General features: G+C 42.3%; 1 protein-coding gene across 1 annotated transcript in view; it reads right to left on the bottom strand.

Moving 5' to 3' along the window:
- Nucleotides 1–13,031: 13,031 nt before the first annotated feature.
- LOC147737706 (uncharacterized) overlaps nt 13,032–22,252 on the bottom strand; it is a 43,020-nt gene continuing 33,799 nt past the window's right edge. Inside the window, 3 exon segments of the mRNA XM_086924950.1 lie at nt 13,032–13,470; nt 13,472–13,992; nt 14,239–14,475. Of these exon segments, the coding sequence (XP_086781076.1) occupies nt 13,032–13,470; nt 13,472–13,992; nt 14,239–14,475 (1,197 nt within the window).

Raw genomic sequence — 22,252 nt, 5'->3', positions numbered from 1 at the left:
CCAACTCTGGATTTGAAGATATTTAAAACGTGAAAAGCGAGTTCCTATTATTGAGCTCAAGGTCTCCCATGAAAGTAATACTCCATCAACAAACAGGTCCCCCCAAGCTGAAATCCCAGCATCCCTAACTGGGAGGGCTAAACTGTCCAAAAGCCAAGATGGAGCACCTGGCGAGTCCCATAACGGGGCCCGACTCTGGTAGTAATCCAAATTAAGTGTACGTCTTAGGTTTGTCCATGTTCTAGCTAAGTCCCTCAGCACCTTTAACTTAACCTTCTTAAAGTATTTTGGGTCTCCAAATTTTAACAAAAAGTTTGTTGGCCCAATTTTTTCCCCTTTGAGAAGTGCTACCAATAATTTACCACTCCCTACGTTATTAGGGGTCTTTAAAAGCATCCTAATATGGGAAAATTGGAAAGCCCAGCTGTATATCTGAAGGTGTGGTGCTGCAAGGCCACCTTTTTCTTGACGCCATCTGATCTTCTTCCAGGATAACCTGGGCGTACGGCTATTCCAAATGAATCTATTTAATTCCGTTTGAAGTTTGGCAATCAAAAATGGATCAAAGAAAAGAGGAGTAGTGTTAAACAAAAACATAATCTTGGGTAAAATGGTCATTTTGACCAAATTAGATCTACCTATCAGGGAAATAGGAAGAGCTGACCATGATCTCAGCAATCTTCGAGCTTCCTTAGCCACTCGGGCAAAATTTAACGGGGCGATCTTATTAATATCCGTGTAGATATTTAACCCGAGATACCTGAGGGTAGCACTTGGCTGTACTCCTACAACCGGAGCAGGTTGATTCCAAATCATAATATTGGTTTTGGATGCATTCACTTCATAACCGGATATTGCCCCAAACTCTTCTGCAATAGATATGACCGTAGGGAAGGCTGAACTTAACTCAGATGAAAAGATAAGAACATCGTCCGCGTATAGTGCGACTTTCCGCTCCCAACCTTCAAAAATAAAAGGTTTTATATTAGTATTGTCACGAATTAGTTGAGCAAAAGGCTCGATATATAACTCAAATAAAAGTGGTGAGAGGGGACACCCTTGACGGGTTCCTCGTGTAATATCAAATGGCTCCGTGAGCTCCCCTTTAACCAGTAATGAAGCAGAAGGATTTTTATATAATAGTTTTACTGCTCGTCTAAAATTATCTCCCAGATTGAACCTTTTTAACACTTCTTCTAAATACACCCAGTTTACCCTGTCAAAGGCTTTGGTGGCATCCAGGGTGAAAACTGCTAGAGGAAGTGATGCTGAAGTGGCCATATCTATTGCACCAATGAGGTCATACGTCAGTTCATGCAGTTGCCTCTCTTTCACAAAACCTTTCTGATCCATATGCAAGATGTTATTTGCTACACCACTCAATCTATTCGCAAATACGGCTGCAAAGATTTTATAATCCGTACTAAGAATTGAGATTGGTCTATATGACCCACAATTAGATGCGGGTTTGCCAAGCTTTAAAATCAGGGTTATGGAGGCCCTGTCCCAAGAAGCAGGAGGTAGGGCACCTTCTAATAAGATGTTGTTGAACAGATTTGTTAGGTAGGGAAGAATAGTTGGACATATTACTTTGTATATTTCCGAGGGTAACCCATCTGGTCCTGCTGCTTTGCCTTTTTTACTTTTCGAGATGGCAAAGCTAACTTCCTCCGATGTGATAGGGCCATCTAAAATTCCCATTTGTTCAGGGGTTAGAGCCGGTAAAGCGATCCTAGATAGCCAGTCCCTTGCTTGAGTAGGTTGTACAAAACTATCTTCTTGATATATCTCACTGAAGAAACTCCTAAAAGCGCCACTAATTCCCTCATCTGTAGAGTGTAATATACCATCTTTACTGATGGCACTAATATTATTTCGGACCCTATCAGTCTTTGACTTCCAGGCAAGGAGCTTACCAGCACCTTCCCCATATTCGAAGTGGGCCAGTCTACTGGCCTCCCATCTCTCTAAGACCCGTGCACTCAAGACTGAGGAAAGATCTCCTTTTAGGACAGTTAATTTCTCTTGCATCCCAACAGGTGCAGACCCTATTGATGTTAAATTCCTGGTAATCTCTTCTTGAAGTTTTTCTATCTCCAATTCCAGAGAGGCAACTGCTTAATTAATTGTGTGCTTATATAGCGCAGGACTCACTCCCGAAGGGGTACCTCCGCGCTTCGACCGCTGCGAAACCCTTCCTGGCTTCCCTGAGAGATGGTCCCTTAATGGGTATCTCCAGGGTGAGACCAGGCATCCCCGGCGGTCTGGTGGGGCCATTAGTGAAGATGAGGCAAGCTAGTGCCCAGAGTTGCCGAGTGTGATCGCTGATCAGAGTGGGCACCGAGGCGAGAGAATTATCGAGTCCGCTGACCCTGGTCCGGAAACCTGCCGCGTCGGGAATCGAACCCTGGTCCCGGGCCGTCCTCTGCTCTCGGGTCTGCCGCCTCTAACCAGTGAGCCACACTACTTCACTATAAATCTTATTTTTATATGCTGATATATTAGTTATATAGCCCCTTAGGGTTGTTTTGAATGCGTCCCATGTTATTCCAGGTGACGCAGACCCCTGGTTAAACTCCCAAAAGAGATTAACTTCCTGATTTAATGCCTCTGAGATGTCCGAAGAGAAAAGTATTGATCTATCGAACGACCAATATTTTAACGAGGGCCTGGATGGAACCTCAAGCTCAAGCAAGATGGCAGTGTGGTCTGAGAGATGGAAAGGTAAATGAGAAACTGAATTTACGTATTTAACTAAATTTTGATTAATCAGAATGAAGTCTATCCGAGACTGGTGATGAAATTTATAATTTTTAAAAGTGACCCCCTTCTGAGACCCATGTAGAGTCCTCCATATGTCGATATAGTTCAAAGTTTTCATATTATTTAATAAAAACGTCCTAGTCTTGGATAAAGTTATAGCCCCATTAGTAGATGACTTATCTAATAATGGATCTAGAACAATATTAAAGTCGCCTGCCAGGATAACCGGCTCTGAAAATGCATATAGTTCTGCGAAGAGAGATACCAATACTGATGGATCGTCTTGGTTTGGACCATAGTAACCTACTATGGTGAATGGTGAGCCCGAAATAATAACAGAAGCTATTGCCCATCGACCATACGGATCTACCTGTTTAGTGACTAGCCTAGCCTTGATAGATTTTTTAAAAAGAATGGCCACTCCTCTAATGTGTGAGGTTTGAGATGTTATAACTCCAAAATCTATCCATCTATTCTTGCTCAACAGATTTTGCATTTCCGTTTCTGCAAGATGTGTCTCCTGGAGCACTAATACCTGTGCAGCCGACTCTCGTAGATATTGCATAATATTATTTCTTCTCGGTGAGGTGCGAAGACCATTAGTGTTCCAGGACAAAATACGTAGATTATGCATTACAGCAAGAAAGAAATATTCTATAACTCAAAAACCAATACTGCCAAACTCCAAAGAGAAAACTATAAATCGATCGACTCCTTTTGTTTTTTACTAGAAAGTGCTGTAAAGGACATTTAAGAGGGCTTTTTTTGCTTGCCCCCCCCCCAACCCTCCACCCACCCCATGCCCCCCACCCACGGGAAACTCTCACACAATCTATCTGGAAACCCAGAAAGATAGCACTCCGCTGTGGACCCCTGCAGATATCAACCAACTACCAATTATATGAGGAAATAAACAAGAAGAAAAGAAATAAGGGCAGGAAAGAAAAAAGACCTAAATGGGACTAAAAAAATATTATGATTTCCTAAACTAAAGCCCACAAATGAGTATATATCACCTAGTTTAACAGGATTAAACAAGAAGAATATATATATATATTCTTTGTTATTTTATATATGTATATCTTTTTTTGGGGGTTTTTCCCCCTTTTTTTTTTTTTTTTTCTTCTTTTCTCCTTTTTTCCTTTCTCTCCTTTTTTTTTTGATATTTATTTAAACACTTGCCCGCCACCTATTATTCAATACTAAAGAACTCATATTTCTTTTATGTGTCTAGCTACGGAGTATCAGCCATCTAGCAAGTTTTTAACCTAGGCTAACAAACCTAGGCTAAAGAAAATATTATTAGAGCTAATTGTAAATTTGTGAATTTGTCGAATTTATAAAAAAAAAGAAAAAAAAACTAGGATACAGTGAGGTAACCTAAAGAAAAAACAGATAGAGGGAAAGGGAGAGTACTACTTAGGAGACTCTGACCCCCTGCCCATACTCAGCAAAAAATCATCTGCAGCCTGTACTGATCTTATGTTATGCATAGTGTTCTTGTACATAACTCTTAATGCCGCAGGGAAGACTAATTGAGCGACGGCTCCTTGACTCCTGAAAGCTTCCAACCTTTTGCCAAGCACTTCTTTCATTCACAGGGGGCAGCACCAGCACTTTTTTCATTCACAGGGGACAGCACCAGCACTTCTTACATTCACAAGGGAAAGCACCTGCACTTCTTACATTCACAAGGGAAAGCACCTGTACTTCTTTCATTCACAACGGACAGCACCTGCACTTCTTTCATTCACAACGAACAGCACCTGCACTTCTTTCATTCACATGGGACAGTACCTGCACTCCTTTCATTCACAAGGGACACACCTGCACTTCTTATCTTCACAAGGGAAAGCACCTACACTTCTTTCATTAACAACGGACAGCACCTGCACTTCTTTCATTCACAGGGGACAGCACCTGCACTTCTTTCATTCACAAGGGAGCCACCATTACTTCTTTTATTCACAACTCTGGCCGAACTGGAGGAGAAGCAGAAGACACCAAATTGCTCTCTGGAGAGCTTTAAGTTGGTCACCATTGAGGAGGTCCTAAAAGGCTTAGTCGTGGGAAAATCAGGGTCTCCCAATGATTCATGCCCCCCAAAAATCATGGCTCTCCTAGCCAAGAAATGTGCCACAGCAATTTGTGACATCTTCAATTGCTCTATATCTACAGGTATAATTCCATCCCCCTGAAAAGAAGCAGTGGTCCGCCCTATTCTTACGAAACCTACAGCGGACCCCGCAACCGTTAGCAATTATCGGTCTATTTCCCTTTTATCTCTCTTGGGGAAACCCCTGGAAAATATCATAAACCATCAACTTTGTTCCTATTTGGAACAGAATGAAATCCTGGATCCTTCACAGTCCGGCTTTCGCCCAGGCTTTAGTACAGAAACCGCCATTCTGGAGGTTACCGACTCATTAATACAGACTATAGACTCGGCCGGTTCCGCGATACTGATTCTTTTGGATCTCTGCCCAGCTTTTGACACTATCTTTCATACTAAGCTAGCGGAGAGACTATCTGATTGCTGCAACAAAGGAACAGCCTTAAAATGGCTACACTTTTGGTCGGGAGAGAACACAAATGATTACCATAGGTCCCTATTCCTCGGCCAAAATGCCCTTAGAGAAGGGGGTACCACAGGGTTCCTGTCTGAGTCCTACCCTCTTTAATATATACATGGCCCCTCTGGCTCAGATTGTGGAACAGCTGGGCTTTGAAATCATCTCATATGCATATGATACTCAGCTTATGTTCACTATTAGGAAATGTCCAGAGTTAGAAAAAACACGCTTCGCCAATGGTATGAAGCTGATCTCAGACTGGATGACTGGGAATTACCTTCAATTGAATCCAGGGAAGACGGAGATCATGTTAATGGGAAAAGCTCTGGACATCTGGTCAGATGACTGGTGGCCAGACCAATTGGGTTCTGCTCCCCCCAAACTTTCCGTAAGGAACTTAGGAATAAAAATTGACCGCTCCCTGTCCATGAAAGACCATATTGCAACCACGACCAGCACATGCTATTATGGTCTCTGACTCCTTTGGAAAATATTTCTGTTTATACCTACCTCATAATCGTAGGACTTTAGTTCACACAATGGTAACTAGTCGTTTAGACTATGGCAATGCCCTGCCGGCAGAAGTGGGTATGCTGGCCAAATTACAGATATCTCAGAACACAGCCGCAAGGATGATCTTAAATCGCTCGGCAGGCTCTTCGTCAACCCTGTTGCTTAGAGAACTGCACTGGCTCAATGTGAAAAAAAGATCTTTTTTCAAAATCTGCTACCTAACCCACAACGCTCTTAACGATAAAGGCCCCAGCTACTTGCAACTTAAACTGATTAAATACTGCCCCTGTAGGTGGCTTAGATCCAGTACACAGGGACTGTTACAAGTTGCTTGAATCTGTCTCACCCGGACAGGAGGGAGAGCCTTTTCCTATCTGGCCCCCAGATATTGGAACCAGCTCCCACAGGCTCTACGAGCCATCTCGAGTTATGGCACTTTTAGGAAACATCTGAAAGCTTTCCTATTCTAAGTAACGCCTGGGTCTGGCTCCACTCTAGCAGACGTCCAGTCTCTAGTCAGCGCCGAGATGGCCCAGGGTGATTTGAGAGCTTAATACTTAAGCTAACCTTAACCTAACAAGGGACAGCACCTGCACTTCTTTCATTCACAAGGGACAGCACCTGCACTTCTTTGTGACAGCACCTTCACTTCTTTCATTCACAAGGGGCAGCGCCTGTACTTCTTTCATTCACAGGGGACAGCACCTGCACTTCTTCCATTCACAAGGGACATCACCTACACTTCTTTGTGACAGCACCTGCAAATCTTTCATTCACAGGGGACAGAACCTGCACTTCTTTCATTCACAAGGGACAGCACCTGCACTTCTTTCATTTACAGGGGACAGCACCTGCACTTCTGTTATTCACAGGGGACAGCACCTGCACTTCTTTGTGACAGTACCTCCACTTCTTTCATAGCACCTGCACTTCTTTCATTCACAAGGACCAGCGCCTGCACTTCTTTCATTCACAAGACAGCACCTGCACTTTTTTCATTCACAGGGAATAGCACTTGCAATTCTTTCATTCACAGGGGACAGCTTCTGTACGTCTTTCATTCCTAAGGTACAGCACCTGCACCTCTTCCTTTCACAAGGGACGGCACCTGCACTTCTTTTATTCACAGGGGACAGCACCTGCACTTCTTCCATTCACAAGGGACAGCACCTGCACTTCTTTCATTCACAAGGGACAGCACCTGCACTTCTTTCATTCACAAGGGACACCACCAGCACTACATTCATTCACAAGGGCCAGCACCTGCACTCTTTCATTCACAAGGGACAGAACCTGCACTTCCTTCATTCACATGGTAGACACCTGCACTTCTTTCATTCACAAGGGACAGAACCTGCACTTCCTTCATTCACATGGGAGACACCTGCACTTCTTTCATTCAGAAGGGACAAAACCTGCACTTCTTTCATTCACAAGGGACAGCACCTGCACCTCTTCCTATCACAAGGGACGGCACCTGCACTTCTCAGTATTGGTTGGTGTAAGCGTTTCGATACCTTGTCTTTAATTAACTCTTTCACACAATCATTGACAGTAGCAACATAAGCATTTTATTCACGCATCAAAAGAATAAATCGTTCAGAAAACTTGGTAGCAAATAACAAAGCTTATCGGGCGTAGTCTTTGGAGTTCAGGAAAGCAGTTCTCGGACTCTCTCCTCCTTGGTCATTCTTCCTCGCAAGTCACTCGTACCGGCGTTTCCCAAAAGGCAAACAGAAGAACACTACCGTCATGACCTGTATAGATTCTTAAAGCGCTATGCATGCACCCGTCACCAATACTTTGGGGGTCACCGAGGTTAGGGATAATTCCCAAGTAGGAGGAAGGGTCGGTGTAACGAGGAAAGGTGAAGGGAAGGAAAGAGTGTTCGCATGCAGCGTGCACCACTTTATTTATGCCTCAAGCCCAACAGTCATGTGCCCTCCATCCTCCTCCTCCACTGTTCTCCCCACGTCACTTGCCTGGGGCTACGGTCCCCGGTGACCGTAGCAGTGGGTATCGCGGTGTCCTGTTGCTCGGAGGGACAGCCGGATACGAGCGCGGTGTGTGTTGGGGAAACCTCCTGTAGGTCAGCTCTGCCGCTCCATCGATTCGTCGACTCCGTGTTTCCACTGTCTAGACTCTTCACTCCGTCTACACGGGCTCCGTCGTCCGATGCTCCGTCCTGCGTAGTTTCGCCTCCTCTCCTGCCGCTGTCCGTCGCAGCTGCGCCTCCTCTGGATCTCCAATCACCAGATGGCCCACAGCTGAGCCAACGGCTCCCTTTTAACTCCTATCCGGGCTTCTGTTCCTCTCGTGCTCCGTAGACTAGACCGCTTGATGCCTCTGGTTGAGGTGGACCACTGGACACCATCTTGAGGTTCCCAGTAGCCTGGGTGATAGGATGCTCTCTATCACAGTAGGATACCTGTAATGGGAGAGTACGGCACTTCTGAGCAGCAAGCAGGTATGTTGGAGAATGAGTACCCGCAGTTCTGTAGTTCCCTTTAAACCACTGCCAATAGAGGCAGGTACCTGATAGCATCAGAAACCTGGCTCTGCACTTTGAAGAATGAATGTCATGGACAGAGGTGGAGACCAGTAAAAAGAAAAGAGCAAATGTTGTGAAGGAAATGACCCAACTAGGGCCACTCTGGTCACTCTCGACCTCCTGTAAACTTCAAAGAATGAAGAGTTAATGACACAATAGAGAATAGAAGCAAACTAGTTTATTCACAAAGTACCCTGCACTGGAGTCCAATCTGACCATCCTCCTATGATGGCTGACGAGGGACTGCCTCTTACAGTCATAAAGTTACATTATGTATGTTGCGGAGTCCACAAAGACCCGCCTATTATGGAAAAACACTGGTAGCCGTCATAATACAATGGGGGTACAGAACATACGTTTCGATTCCACAGCCTGGCACAAGTTATTTACTGCCCAAGGTCGTCTATCGTATCCTCCCCAATAGACAGGTGAAGGCCTCTATGTAACAGAAAAGGCATGCATTAACAAGCAGGATTCAACCTATGAGAAACAAAACTTACCAAGGACCATTTCTGGTAAAGGTTTCAAGTAAATGTTTGGATTATAATACAAAATGGCGTCTTCGAAAGTTAAAATGGTGGAACAGATGTCAACCTACCTAACGTAACATCTGTGCTTATTAATTGCATATGCATACAGCAAGAATATATTACGAAATAGCTACTTAAATGCTAACATAATATCAGGTAAAATACGAGTAATATGGGAGTAATACTTTTCAACTCTAACAGACCCCCCTTTTAGCATTTATTAGCTAACACGGACATCTTTATTCTTGCTATCAGGTAAAAGTCGTTACAAATATAAAAGTAGAGACAATAGATGAATACAAGCCATAACATGTTAAGTACGAATATATGTATATATGCATAGCAAACGAGTGAAAGTAAATGACACTAAACATCAGTAGTTTGAGTAACATGAGGAACAGAACCGGCAAGAGAAGTAGTTGAACCAAAAACACTCATCTATTTGCATAATAGTATCAAGCTCCTTAGAAGCATTATAGTTGAATTAATATCATGAACTGAAATCCTTTTGGGAGAGAAATAAGTAGCACAGTATGAACAGCATAAGGGAAGGCACCGACTCAAGACACAGGAACAAATGAAAAGAACAATTAAATATATCACCTTTTCAAGAATCCAACCCCAACCACCAAATAAAGACCAACTCAAATAACCGCTCTCCATTCCTCGAACATTTTACAAAATGTCTAAAATATGCTGAGTGATGTTCCTTTCCTTATTCGTGATACCGACCACACACTGCTCTCCTATTATTGCGCAAGCACCACCGCTCTTAGCTAGAATAAAATCGGCCGATAATCTTGTTTGCTCAGAGCATATGCACATACTGAAAGCTCAGTCCTGGGCACACGTAATAAGGTTATAACAATGGTTGAAATGTCTCGTATTGTACGAATATCTGTGGTCGACACCAGTATAATATGCAAATGTATTTAATAATACAACAAAGAAAAACAACTAGCCAACAGGTGTTTCGTCACATAAGGGTAGTAACCTGTGACTTCTTCAGGGCTGGGGAAGATACCAAACATATAGTAAAATAATAGAAAATCATAGAATTAGTTGTTGCAAAAACCAAGATAAACACAACAATGGGGAAATGTATATCGAGACCACCAATAGCACGTGGAACCCCTAGGAAGAAAAGTGGACAGACAAATGTAAATGTGACTTAGTATGGAGACAGGCCCCGTGGCGTAAAAATCGTGACTGCACAAGAGAGAGCAAAAGAACCATTGTGGAATGATAATGAGAAACAATACTAACAAGTGGTGAATATTGGTGTTGGGGTGACATCAAAAGGTGGGAACATGAAATGCAATGTAAATAAATATATTTGAGCAAAATTACATGTTAATTCTTAACACAAACACACTAATTGCAACATTCTATATGTAGTACAATGGAGAAAATGAGAGGAGAGACTCTTGAACATTACACATAATCAATGGCAAGCTGAGTAGGGGAACAGATATAATGGGAACCAACATTTATAGGGAAGAGACAAGTCATGCACAATAGCTCTAAAAGGGAATTGAAGCACATGAGCCCAGAAGGGGGAGCCTGCCATATACGCAACTGACAGAAGTCCAGCCTTGTAAAATGATAGTCGCGAACATATGTGTCCCTACACCATACGTGTGAGAGTACTAACGTTGAAGGGAGGAGTTAATCAATACCTGTGTGGCAGTGCAGACATTCATACACTTCCATTCATAGTTGAAAGAAGAAGAGTTTCAACCCTATGACGGGTCCCACAAATGCCTAAAGAGCAAACAGTTCACTACTGGAAGGTCTTAAACATCAGTTGTTTGTGATGTCACTGCCTCTCAGGGGCCGTTCCCAGGGGTGATGTGTTGGTCTACGCACGTTTCAGTGGCAACACCACCTTCTTCAGGACCAATACTTGTTATAAAATGAATCTCAAACAACAAACCAAAATGGGTTAATCTGTAGCTACCAAGCCAGTGGAGAAATAATTTCAAGTCCGACAAGTCGAACAGCCTTCGTGCAGCCTTTAGCAATGCCTCCAAATATTGGAACGGCATACTGTTTGTGCAGGGAAGCGAATTATTATCCTATAACAGGCCTTTTCGTGTCATTTCTTTTGCACAAATAGGAGTAGACTCAAATGGCTGTATGTGTTGCGCATCCTCTCGCCAAGGTTCTATCCGTAAAAAAACGTTACCAGCTCCACTGTGTTTATTACCACGGACAGACGTCGGCAAAACTCCTACTAATGGGCTCTGTTCTGGTCCGGCATGCCGGTTTGAGCATGCCAGACCGGAACAGAGCCCATTAGTCCCTTTTAATTTTTGTGTGAGTGATGCAAGAGAGGAATAGAGATCTAGACAAAATTAGCTTTTCTATTGCTTAATACACCGTAAATGTGAAATACTTTGGGGCTTGGGAGCTGGATAAAGAACAACATCAGGAAACAAATGCAAATTTAAAGCACATTTTATTTATTCACTAAAAACTGTTTAAAATGTAATTTCCAAGTTCTATATATCTGTTTAAAAATGTTTACACTTTCAGCCATTTCCGAGTTTAGTTACAAACTGATAGTGGGAAAAACACATGATGTATAAAAACTGATACCAAAACCTTTTTACATTATTTTATGTTTCTTGTTTTTAAATCAGACCGTCGACTTTTCATGTGAAAATTATTATAAGGGCCTGACATCACTTCTTGTGACGCACTACATCTGACGTCATTGTGATTTGCATATGATAATGGGCTCCTTCACTATTTTCCTTACTTGTGCCCTGTTTATTGGCATGACATGGGTCTATAGCTATTAAAAATAAATATACAAATTCACAGGTATTCAGCCCGTTTTTTCTGGTGATGTCACACATTGACATGTATTCGGCTGCTTCTTCTATTTTTAGGTGAATAAAGATCACTTGCTGCCCCCCCCTTCCATTTCTCTCTTTTTCTCCCCCTTTCTTTGTTTCTATCGCTCTCTTTATCTCTCACCCTCTCTGTCTCCCACACACTCCTGTTAGCTTTAGCTTCATGAATGTCACTTTCACTTCTGGCATTCATACAACAAATCCTTCAGAACATTTGAGACCAAGGGACAATCAGTGTGGAAGACGAGTTACTGGGAGTGCAACTGATTGCCCTAAGACATATATGCTTTTAATGTGAGATTTCACTATTTCACCACATTATTCTGCTGCTTACAGTGGCTCAATTCTGGTAAAAAGTAGAGTATGGCAAGTCAGCAAATGAATAGAGAGAGCCAAGCTTGAGAGGAGCCACAGGTCACACTGTGTTATAAGGCCTGAGGCACAAGCTGATCCATCAACTGATAACAGTGTGTAAAAGGTGCAGCAAACTTTACTTAAAAACAAGGTATATGCTCTTTTATATCTAAAAATAGGTTATTTCTTGAACACCGTTGCTTCGCTTTAGTTCATTACATATACTGCAGTGGCATTTGTTAATAGTAATACATACATTTTATCAATGAAGCTTCCATCTCCAGAGCCCTGACAACATGTCCACTCTGGATGCGTTGGGTTTACAGGTTTTAATCCGGCAAATTAGCTGAAATTACCGTTGTTAGTCCCAGTATTGTTCAGTGTTGCTTTTACAGGTAGTGTGATCAGATGCAATTGAATGTTTTTCTTTATATCTCTTCTTCACCAAATAAAAATCAAGAATGTTTCTTTTCTTTCACTCCACAATTTGCTCGTCTACCATTGTGTATCCTGATACATCATGTTGCTTTGCTATGTTTACAGAAGTGAACAATCACTGAACACAAACACTTTTATAATTCTGCACATACTGTTATCTGCTTTTCTTCTTTACCGCTAGTCCAGTCTTCTATAATCTGGTATTTCAATGTCCTACATAATTTGAATTTAATCTTTTTCCGTAATTCATTCCTCTCATAATACTTGCACTGTTCAGCTCTTGTCTATGTTCTCCGATGGGTCAATATTATTTTTGATGTTCTTAAAATCTTTTCGGAGTCTCTGCATCTCTAGGATTATTTCCTTTCACTTAAATGAATCAGTGTATTCACAGAGGGTTGTGTGGGATTGAACATTGATAAAAGCCCTTCACACTTTCAGTGCCCTTCTATGTTTTCCCTGTGTGTGTTTGCTGATGGCTTTGTAGCTCTGATAATCGACTAACACTCTTCCCACATTCATAGAACTTGAATTCGTTTTCCCCTTTGTGAGTTCGTTGATGATACCTTAATGCTGAAGAGAAGTGAAAACTACTGTCACATTCACTACAATTATAGGGTTTTTCCCCTGTGTGCATTCGCTGATATGTTTGGAGGTTTGATAAGTGACTAAAGCACTTTGCACATTCACTGCACTTGAATTGCTATTCCCCTGTGTGTGTTCGCTGATGAATCTTTAATGTTGAGTAACGACTAAAAATGCTTTCACATTCATTGCAATGATATGGTTTTTCCCCTGTGTGAGTTCGATTATGTGTTTCTAGATTTTCTAATTTACTAAAGCTCTTCCCACATTCACAGCATTTAAATGGCTTTTCTCCTGTGTGTTCGCTGATGATTTTGTTGGTGTGAAGACTTACTGAAGCACTTTGCACATTCACTGCACTTGAATGGTTTTTCTCCTGTGTGTGTTCGCTGATGATTCCTTAATATTGAAGAGAAGCGAAAACTACTATCACATTTACTGCAATGATAGGGTTTTTCCCCTGTGTGTGTCCGCTGATGTGCTTGGAGGTTTGATAATCGACTAAAGCTCTTCCCACATTCACTGCACTTGAATGCTTTTTCTCCTGTGTGAGTTCGCTGATGATTCCTTAATGCTGAAGAGCTGCGAAAACTACTGTCACATTCACTACAATGATAGGGTTTTTCCCCAGTGTGTGTTCGCTGATTACTATTTAGGTCTGATAACTGACTAAAGCACTTTGCACATTCACTGCACTTGAATGGTTTTTCCCCTGTGTGTGTTCGTTGATGACTTTGAAGGTGTGATAATCGACTAAAGCTCTTCATACATTCACTGCACTTGAATGGTTTTTCCCCTGTGTGTGTTCGTTGATGTCTTTGTAGGTCTGATAAGTGAATAAAGCTTTTCACACATTCACTGCACTTCAATGGCTTTTCCCTTGCGTGGGTTTGCTGATGTCTTTAAAGGCTTGATAACTCACTAAAGCACTTTGCACATTCACTGCACTTGAATGGTTTTTCCCTCATGTATGTTCGCTGATGACTTTTTAGTTCTGATAACTGACGAAAGCACTTTGCACATTCACTGCACTTGAATGGTTTTTCCCCTCGGTGTGTCTGATTATGAATGTGTGATAACCGACTAAAGCTCTTTGCACATTCACTGCACTTGAATGGTTTTTCCCCTGTGTGTATTCGCTGATGACTTTGAAGGCTTGATAACTGACTAAAGCTCTTCCCACATTCAATGCAATGGTATGGCTTTTCCCCTCTGTGTTTTCGATGGTGTCTTTGTAGTTCTGATAACCTACTAAAGCTCTTGACACATTCACTGCACTTGAATGGCTTTTATCCTGTGTGTGTTCGCTGGTGTCTTTGTAGTTCTGATAACCTACTAAAGCTCTTGACACATTCACTGCACTTGAATGGTTTTTGTCCTGTGTACGTGTGCTGATGAAGCTTGAGTGGTGATGACAAACTAAAGCTCTTGCTGCATGTGTATGATTCTTCTTTCATGGTTAGTGTCTGTGGGTCGGGTATATATTTATCTACATCCCATGACTGTATTTCCTGATGGGTCAACATGGCTGATTAAGCACACACACTTTATATGCGTGCAGTATTTTGCACATTTGATTTCTGTTTTAACAATAAATGCAATAGCCACCAAATATTTGCCACACTCCTAATACGTAGAAGGTGTCTTTATAGCCGATTGTGCCTTTAGATTGGATTATGGCTATGCACGCTTGAGGGTAAAGATGTATCTTCCTTCTGACCGGTGCAAATTAGGATAGTCTATTGTATTGTAGATAGAAGAACTCCTCTTTCCTTTACCTGTCAGTTGTCTGGCTCCACTCTGTTGTGCTCTTCTCTGGTTACTGTTGTTTGTCCAGAAAGAGTTTACAATACACCTAGAGCACGGAATGATGGCTTGTCATCATATTAGAAAACAGAGCACTGCGGTAATCTCACCATACAGATCCCATGATCAAAGTTGGTATTGGACACTTGTTTATACGGGAGGCGGTTTGTTATTGTTGTTGCCTTAATTTTCCTAAGGTCATTTCTTCGTCCTGTGGCGTGGCGGTGCACAGCTCAGCCTCTTATAATCACTGAACTGCCCTTGATGCTTCATCCGGGATCTGTCAGTTTGTGTGCAGGTTCATCTGTCGCCGACTGCGCTGATGTTTTGCTGAATACTGTAGCTCATTATTTCTGCTATTATTGAAGATTTATAGCATTAGCTTCATTATAGATGGCCATTTCTTACAGTCGATGCTTGTTTTCTGTTGGATGTAAAGATATTGAAAATTACTATATTGAAACATATTGGAATTATAATTCACAATGTTAACTGGTTGTAAAAGACATTTTGGGGAAATTTACCAAATCTACACACAATGCAGCGCAACGCCCCCCCCCCCCCCCCCCCCCCCCCCATGAGGCTGCGCTGCTCAACAGGGAGGGAGCAGGAAAGCGCCATATTTTCAAAGATATGGCTCTCTCCTTCCCTTTCACTTGCGCCAGCACTGATTACAGCAGCCCTGCGCCATGCACGCACCAGAGCGCTAGGGTGTTTGTGTGTGTGAGTCCAGCATAGGTTTTGTACAGGAAGGACACCCTTCCTGTACAAAATACTATGCCTAGACATGAAGGAAACCTTTTCCAACTTTGTATGCATGTTGCACAGTGCACCATGCATGCAAAGTCAGAAAAGGAAGGAGAAATGAAAGCATTTCTCCTTCCAAGCACCTAGTTTAAAAGGGCGCAGTTTTCTCACGCTAAACCCAATCTACTGTATTTGGTAAATTGGGTTTAGCGTGAGAAACAATGGGTGTTTGCAAGGGAATGCCCAGGCACCACCCTTGACAGGCCCCATGGTGCAAAGTAACGCGAAGCAGTGCTATGCGATGCTTCACATTACTTTTATATTTTTTGCTGGAAAGAAAATTAGGAAAAAAAGATTTTGTACTGTTTTGTGCCACTTTTGTGGCGCAAACACGACGCAAAATCTTAGTAAATCACCCCCTTCTTCTTTACTGCCTTTGAAACTTAGTAGGGAATATTTCATCATACACAAATATTTAACTAAAAGTTCTGGTAATCAGGTGACATCTTATTAATGTCTGAAAACGAGGTGATTTAACAGTGTTCACAGAGTAACTTAGCAAAGTAAGGGTGCTCGAAGCACCCAAGTGCTTAAGGTTTTGCTTAAGATAGATGCATACGGTCAAGATTTCATTAAAACAACAATAGAGTTTAGAAAAAGAGATGGATCAGGCGGGGCTGCAAAATTTTCAGTAACTCTTTATGAAGTATACAACGAAAGTAACTCCATTCACACACTTCTCATTTCTTTCCTATCCACTTAAGATCATCTCAAATACTAACTCCTGTCTTTACCTTGCTGTTCATAAGTCACCTTTGACACTTTCAACAGCTCCCATTGGTTCAAGCATTCCTGGTTTCTTCTAACCTGGAAGATTGTAACATTATTGTGGGTTGAGGGGGGTTTCCTATCACCATAACATCTGTCCATCTCCCTGAAACTAGTGCAGATAACAGCACCCGGTTCTGGCCCTGAAAGACAACTTTAAAAAGCAAGTCATTCGTTTTTTCTAAAGTATATAAAGTTCTGTAAGATGCAGCTCCTTCGGGGGTTTTTGTGTAAAACAGAGCGAGGGGTTTACTGTAAGGCCCGTACTTTACATTGTAAGCGCAGATAAGGCAAACAAACATTGATTCATATAATTTAATATTCAACGATATCAGTCATTTAGAACTTATAGAGAATCCATCACAACCACTAATTTACCTGACATATCCCCGCATCAGATGTGTGCATATTACTCTTTTTTCCCCTTTTTCCACTATTACATGGCATCTGGCATGATGTTGTCCATTTGGGGTTCAGGATGCCAATTTGTGACTGGATCGGCATTTGGCATCGCGGGAGGAGGTGTCAGTTATCCACAGGTGATGCAACATTTCTACCTTTCCATATTTCTCATATTCAAGTTTACTAATTTCTTGTCCTGCGACCCCCCTACTGCCCTCTGACTGCGCACTCACTCTGTGGGGTTCATAAGAAGTCAGATAACAGCCTGATAGTCACAAGGCCATGGATCTCACTTCTTCTACAACACTTATTGCCGACTTAGGGCCTAGTTTAGAGTTTTTCCAACAGATTATTGCCTCAAAACTAGGAGTTGATGAAGAATTCCACTCTGCTGGCGTAGCTCGTGATGCAGAACTGAGGTTTTTTCTCAAGTGGTTCGCCAACGGTAAGGTGACGAGTGCTTGTGGGAAAATATAACGTGCTAGACTTCCTGCTGGTAATAGTTCTCACTGCGGGAGGTCACGGCAGGTCGCGACCACTCGAGGGTAGAACTCTGTCAATCTCGTTGATGAAGCTACCACTCGATTAGAATGTCAATTAGAGAGGCAGAGGCAGCAGCGGCCTCTGGCACGAAGGAAAGTGCTGTTCGTGCTGATTTTACAGTGCGGGAAAAACTCCTGGCACTAAAAATCAGTGAGAGCAGCGCAGCTTAACAAACTCTGCCACTAGCGGTGTCCAGTGTGGCTAGCTGGGCTTGAAGGATCTTGTAGTTTGTGGGTCTCTCACTGCTTTGAGGTCACAGTCAGGCATAACTTCTGTCAGCCGTGCCTTTTACAGATCTTCCTTCCAGGCAGTGCTTCTGCCAGCGGTGCCTTGTGCGGATCTTCCTTCCAGACAAGGGCTTCTTTCCTCAATGATTAGTTCAAAGGTCGGGAGAGGTAGAACTGGTCTATGTCATCTTCTTTATTGGAGTTCAACTGGTCAAGCCACAGAGCTCGAGTTCTGAGATGAATGAGAGTCTGGATTTTCTGAGCTCCGTAGAGCATTGAGACAGTTCTACCGCATCTAACACATACTACAAGACTCCACTGTATCTGAACATCCCCTGGCAAATGCTAACTAGAGAATAAACATCCTGCCTGCACCAGCAGAGTGCAGCAAGCTTTTGAAGCACCCCAAGGTACATTGACTTTCTCTATCTGTCGTAATTGAAGATGTTAATTCTTGATAAATCATCCTGCGCAGACACAAGCCCTTAAGTCTGTATTGCATGAAGCTGGGTGTTTCTCACGCAAAATAGGGCCCTCCACAAATTGCTGACATTTTCTTAAACCCCCTGAAGAGCCCTGGCAACACACAGACCACCCATACCCTCTCAGGGATCACCCATCCATCTGCCAGGATCAAGACTCAGATATTTCAACCTTCTCTGTTACCGTCTTTGGAACAGCCCGTCTCTGAGATTCATGGAAGCTCCACACTCAGTGAGCTCAGAGTTGCCTTGCAAAACCATCTCATGAGAGTGGAAGAAAAGAACATTAAGTGACACGCACTGCACAGAAGTGTAAATATATCTACCGTTATTGTTCCATGTACTATTGTCCTAATGCTGATGTTTTGACATGAATTTTTTGCCGTCTATCACAGCAGCTTCAACGTTTAAAATTCTACCCAATAGTTTGTTTTCCATCATACCTACTTACCTATGTACTGTTTCTGACCTTACAACATCTCTGGCAGACATGTTGTGCTGTCTGTTGCCACATAAATAGGAAGTAGATTGTTATTGCAGGAAGTGTCCTTGCAGTCAGATGCACTTGATTGGGATAAAAGGTACCATGTTTGGTAGAAAAGCTGCAACTATTAGAATAATAACATACCAAAAGCCACGCATACAGTGCAATAACACAGACCAGGTACTAGAAAAACGTGATGCAAACAATGCAATAACACAAGCCAGGCATTGGCAGAATATGACACAATCAGTGCAATAACACAGGCCAGGTACTAGGAAAACGGGACTCAAACAATGCAATATCACAGGCCAGACACAAGTAGAATCTGATGCAAACAATTTAATAACACAGGCCAGGCACTAGGAGATTCTGATGCAAACAATGCAGTAACACAAGCCAGGCACTGGGTGAATCTGAGGCAAACAATGCAATAACACAGGCCAGGCACTAGGAAAACGGAACGCAAACAATGCAATATCACAGACCAGGCATTAGGAGAATCCGACGCAAACAATTTAATAACACAGGCCAGGCACTAGGTGAATCTGATGCAAACAATGCAATAACACAGGCCAGGCACTAGGGGAGCAAGCTATCTTATCACCAGCAAGGGACACCACAAGCTCTGTGCAGCACCCTGGTGGCACAGGAGTTCCATGGTCCACGTCCGAAACGCTGCTAGTGCCATCAGCCCATCCAGGTGCTCAACCTCAGTGTGAGGACTGCCTGGCCCAGCATCCCTTGATGTCACCGCGCTTATAGTGCTGCCTCTCCCCCTGCAGCACGGGACGTGCGCAGGCGAAGCCCGGGCCAAGGGCTGTCCCGTCCTTGCCCTCATTGCCAGGAAGAGGCAGGGCTACCCCCTTTCCACTGGTATTAGGCATCTTGCCTACTCAGATTTACTGGACATTCAAGAACTGTCGTGGACTAGTCAAGGTACTGTTAACGCGGGTATCTCCCAGCATTGCCCAAACTACTCTCTTTGATTCTAAATAATTACGCTCTCTCTCCTGAGGGGTTTGTGGGGCCGGTATAAGGATGCCTGAGGGTTCTCATTGTCCACGGGGCCAAGAGGCCTGTTCATTGCTGATTGTGTAGACAGGTTGCTTTAGACTTAACTTGCACTATAGAGGTAGCATGGGGAAAAGGAAAACTATGGCGGGCAGTGGGGGAGGGGCGGGAGGGATAGTAAAGGGAAAAAGGCTAGGAAGATACAGAAACATTCAGGGAGTAATTGTGTACTGGATAGGATAGACACCCGCATTACCGAGTGCGAGGACATATTAGTGACAGATACAACCACCTATGTAACAAATACTAAATCCCCACAACGCTCTACCCAACCAGCTAGTTTAAACAACCCTACTACGGCCCGCCAATTAGCTATTCCAGCTATGTTTCATAACCCAGTAAAACAAGTTTTGCCATAGCCAATGGGTCACGTCTTTGGGACCTTATGTTTTTAGCCAGAACTTTTGGCTATGTTGTAGAGCATTGTGGCTGCTGTGAATTCTGTTGAAAAGTTATAATAAAAAGTGTTAAGCATTTTTGTTACGTTTATACAAACGAAGACAACATTATATACAACTGAAAAACCTGATAAAAAAAGATTTTAACATAAAAAATGTCTTCTACTTTTTTTGTACTTGCACTGCTGGCAACTTTTTCCTGCCTGTTCTCATGCTTGCTTGTTATAATTTTTTTTGTTATGGGAAAGCGGGACATAAATAACGGGGGAGTGTAGGTTGGAAAACAATAATTTAATTAGAACACGAGCAGCAGACGGACACTAGGGGACAATCAACAGATGCCAGATTCCAAGGGCAGACTGACGGGATGATTAGGTGATGCGCTGATACAAAATGGTGGTGGTGAATGATGATTAGTGCTCAGGTGGTGACAATATATGGTGTGGATTGGAGGTACGTTGTGGATTGTGGAGTTGAAACATGTTGTTTGGTGTGTAATTAGGCAGTGTGTTTTGGAAATGTGGAGTTGAAATGTGTGGCCTGGAACTATGGTGTTGAGTGAAATTATGCTTAGGAAAATTGTGTCATGGTGTGGAGTGCATTTATGTTGATTGGTGGTATGTGGTATAGAGTGCATTTATGTGGAGTGTATTTATGATGCATTGAGTACAGTGCAATTATATGGTGTGTAATTATCTGGCACTGAGTAGTATTATATGGAGTGTATTTATGTTGCGTTGAGTAGAGTGTTATTATGTCGTGTAATTATGTGGCACTGAGTGGTATTATATGGAGTGTATTTATGTTGCATTGAGTAGTGTTATTATGTGGCGTGTAATTATGTGGCACTGAGTGGTAATATGTGGAGTGTATTTATGTTGCATTGAGTAGAGTGCAATTATGTGGCTTGTAATTATGTGGTACTGAGTTGTATGTGGAGTGTATTATGTTGCATTGAGTAGTGTAATTATGGGCCTGTAATTATGTGGCACTGAGTGGTATTATGGGGAGTGTATGTTGTATTCAGTGGAGTGTAATTTTGTGGCATTAATTGGAGTGTATGTTGCATTGAGTGCGGTGATTATGTAGCATATAATTATGTGGCACTGAGTGGTATTGTTTGGAGTGCATGTTGCATTCAGTAGTGTAATTATGTGGTGTGTAATTATGTGGCACTGAGTGGTATTATGGGGAGTGTATGTTTTATTCAGTAGAGTGTAATTATGTGGCGTGTAATTATGTGGCACCGAGTGGTAATATTTGGAGTGTATGTTGCATTGAGTGCAGTGTAATTATGTAGCAAATACTTATGTGGCACTAAGTGGTATTGTGTGAAGTGTATGTTGCATTCAGTAAAGTGTAATTAGGTGGCATATTTTTTAGAGCCGTCATCCCTATTAAGTTTGTCAAGGAAAAATCTAAAAGTCCTATGCATATCACATCTGAGGGAACTTCGAATATCTCAGGAAATCACTAAGATCTCCAATATCCAGATCTTAAGTGTTCAATCTTCCTTAAGCATCCAACCCTACCTGAAATATTATTTGATCGCTCACGAAAAATATCTCCTGACCCGGTTTCTCTTTAATACATTTTTTCGTATTGTTTCTTTTCCGAAAAAACAAGACTGGTCAAAATCCATCACCAAGTGCCCATGTGACAATACCGCGGAACAATCCACAATCCATGTTACCCTTTTTTGCAGATTTTATGATTTACCTCGAAAGCGTTGGATTATTCCCCTATTGTTATCAATGGGTTTGAGATCTTGTCGTCCCGCTTTTCATGCTTTGCAACTTTTAGATTCTGAATTTGTTGCTAAACGTGTAGCTGGTTTTCTTGAATCTTGATTAAAATATCGGTGTAACTATGATTAACTTACCTTTTAAATGCACTTGCACTTTATTAACATTCTGTTTAATAACTTGCCACCCCGCTCTTTACGCTTTGCAACTTTTAGATTTTGAATCTATTGTTAAATGTGTAGCTGGTTTTCTTAAAACTTGTACAAAATATCGGTGTGATTATGATTAACTTGACTTTTAAATGCACATGCACTTTATTAACATTGTGTCTAATAACTCTGTCTGTTTTTA

Source organism: Lissotriton vulgaris, chromosome 1_1 (genome assembly GCF_964263255.1).
Source record: "Lissotriton vulgaris chromosome 1_1, aLisVul1.2, whole genome shotgun sequence".
Lineage (NCBI taxonomy): Eukaryota > Metazoa > Chordata > Amphibia > Caudata > Salamandridae > Lissotriton > Lissotriton vulgaris.
Note: the sequence above shows the minus strand (reverse complement) of the source record. Positions and strands in the feature narration are given on the sequence as shown.